At 62.5% G+C, this 2500-nt stretch overlaps 1 protein-coding gene across 3 annotated transcripts in view; it reads right to left on the reverse strand.

Moving 5' to 3' along the window:
• Positions 1-2395, reverse strand: part of LOC121099752 (protein phosphatase 1 regulatory subunit 3E) — a 10456-nt gene extending 8061 nt beyond the window's left edge. For all 3 annotated transcript variants that reach the window (XM_040620735.1, XM_040620734.1, XM_040620736.1), the window contains exons 1-2: positions 1681-2395; positions 12-1427 (exon numbers count right to left, since the gene is read on the reverse strand). In XM_040620735.1, coding sequence (XP_040476669.1) covers positions 1005-1427; positions 1681-2097 — 840 coding nt within the window. In that variant the 5' untranslated portion in view covers positions 2098-2395 and the 3' untranslated portion in view covers positions 12-1004. The remainder of the gene's footprint in view (positions 1-11; positions 1428-1680) is intronic.
• Positions 2396-2500: the final 105 nt, after the last annotated feature.

The following is a 2500-nucleotide window of genomic DNA, read 5'->3' on the forward strand; positions in this document are numbered from 1 at the left end:
TGACCGATCACCTAGTCAAAATCTAATTTCCCAAGAAGACTGGGCCCAGAGAGGTAAAGGAACTTTGTCCAAAGTAATACAGCTAGTCAGTGACTCCTTCTGAGGCAGAATCATTACAGTGATTCTTGTGATTCACTGTTCCTTGACAAACAGTGCATAAAGTGCTTAGAGGTCATTAAAAGGCACCCCAGAAAGGTAAGGCTGGAATTTTTCTGGAAGCCCCTGAGTGTACCAACTCCTCAGGCACGGCATTATTTGGCTACAAGGACAGGCCTGGAGTTGGTTTTGCCTTCATTTTAATCCCCAGGGCTGCCTGGAGGAGGAGGAAGGAGCTCTGATTGTAGTCTGCCGTCACTACCCAGCCAGTCAGGGGAAAATGAAGCCCAGGATAGATAGTCGGGAATGACAAGGGAATCCTGTCATAATGTCAGGGATTGTGGAGCAATGGCCAAGTTCCTGGGACTTAAGCAAGGCAATTATGGCTGAGTATAAAGCTAGGATGGGCAGGACTTGGGGGACCTGAGGTGGCAACGGCGATAAGAGGGAATGAGCTGGCAATCCAAATGACATCAGTAGGGTGGGCTCCTACTTCAAACAAAATACCTCCTAAATCTCAAAGAGGTACCCTAATCTTCAAATGCCTAGGTCTGACGAACCCACTTACTTTCTCCCAGTACTAACTCACGGTATAGGACATCACCATTAAACTCCAGTGTTTTGCTTTTTTTCTAATCCTTCCAGCGCCCTTTCTGGTTTCTTTTCTTCTATGCTTTGGGTTCCTACCGCTCACATCCAACTGTTTTTCCACCCCTATCTCTCCGATCTTCGCTGATTCCGCCCACTCCCCACACCCCTTTGATTTTTCCCATCCTCCTCGTCCTCCCCACTTGACTCTCTTGGACAGCTCCCAGCCAATCTCGGTTTCTCTCGTTCCTCCCCGCCAAATCTTCGGGCTCCCCCAGCCCCTGGGTGCCTTTGGTTTCCCCGCCGTCGGCCCAGGCGTCTCAGATAAAGTGGATCCAGCCCTGGGGCTCCGGGGCTCCGCCACTCCCGGGGTGCTCGGGCCCACGTAGAGCATAGTCACGACCGCCGTTGTTGTCCCAGAACTCGTGGCCAGTCACGCGGTAGCGCAAGGCGAAAAGCAGGGCGCCCCCAATGGGAGGCGCCGGAAGGCGGAAGGCGAAGCGGTCCGCGCGCGGCGGGGGCGGGGCCGGGCCGGCGTAGGAGGCGGGTGCCTCGCGTTGGCTCCGCCAGCCGTCGGCGCTCCAGCGCACGCTCACGCGCTTCTCGTAGGCCAGGTCCAGCACGCGCGCGCTCCCGGCCACGCCCAGCGGGCCCGCCTCGGCGCGTTCCAGGCAGATACGCTGCGCCTGCAAGCGGGCGGCGAAGCCGGGCTCGCTGGCCGGCTCCAGGGCCGCGCGCGCCTCCTGGGGGAAGGGGGAGGAGAGGAGAGACGGGGGCGGGGTCAGGGCGAGGCACTGGACCAATCCGAGGCCGACCCCGGCGTGGCGCAGTCGGAGTGGAGCCCAGCTGAGAGAGTGGCCCCAAAACGAATGAGCAAGACCAAGTCTAGGGCTGGGGATGGAGATGGGTGTTGCTTGATAAATCCTCTCCCACACGCCCACGGCGGTCGGGTCGGGGAGATCCCGGGAAAGGGGCGTGCCGCTGCCGCCTGCCTACCTGGAGGCCGCGGGCGCGAGGCTGGCACGGCGCGAAGTGGCGGAGGGCGTCCCTCTGCAGCTGGACTTGCACGTGGCGCGGCACCCGGGGCAGCTCTCCGGGGCGGAAGCGGCGCACCGCGGCCAGCTCCAGCCCGAGTGCGTCGGCGAAACGCACTCTCTTGCGGGTGTCGGGGCTGCGGCTGCGGGGCGCCCGGACCCCGCCGCCTCCGGCGGGCGCAGAAAGGGCCCGGCGACCCCGACTCGGAGCGTGAGCGCGGGATCGGGCCCCAAGGCGCGTCCCGCCCTCGGCTGACTCCACCTCCGGCTCCTCCTCGAGGCTGGGCCGCTGGCTGCGGTAGTAGGCACGCTCTGTTAGTGCGGCTATGAAGCTCAGGTTGCGGGGGATGTCGGTGCGGGGGGGCCGCTCTCGAGACATGGCACCCCCCGCCCGGGCGGAGCCCGCCCGCAGCGCCGCCGCGTTGCCCTGCTTTCCTCTCGCCCGACTGCCCGGCGTCGGCGCAGAAGCCGCCCCTCGCCGTTGCGTACTCTCCTTGCTGTCACCTCCAGGATCCTCCACCAGGAGCTGAGACTACATTTCTCCCCCGCTCTGACCATCAGCTCTCAGGGTTTTAGACCATCATCTCCTGCCTCCTGCAAGCTGTCTGCTCTGAGCGTGCGCTCAGCGGCGCTTACTCCGGTCCCGCGGCCCTCTCGGCCCCGGCCCCCGCCCACAGTCCTCTGACAGGTGGCTCCCCATCTGTCTTCGCCGCGTACCAGGGGGCGGGGATCCACCTTCCGGTCCTGAGTGAGACCACTCAGGCTTTTTTTTTTTTTTTTTT

This window comes from Ursus maritimus, unplaced genomic scaffold (assembly GCF_017311325.1).
Source record: "Ursus maritimus isolate PB19 unplaced genomic scaffold, ASM1731132v1 scaffold_36, whole genome shotgun sequence".
In the NCBI taxonomy this organism is placed as follows: domain Eukaryota; kingdom Metazoa; phylum Chordata; class Mammalia; order Carnivora; family Ursidae; genus Ursus; species Ursus maritimus.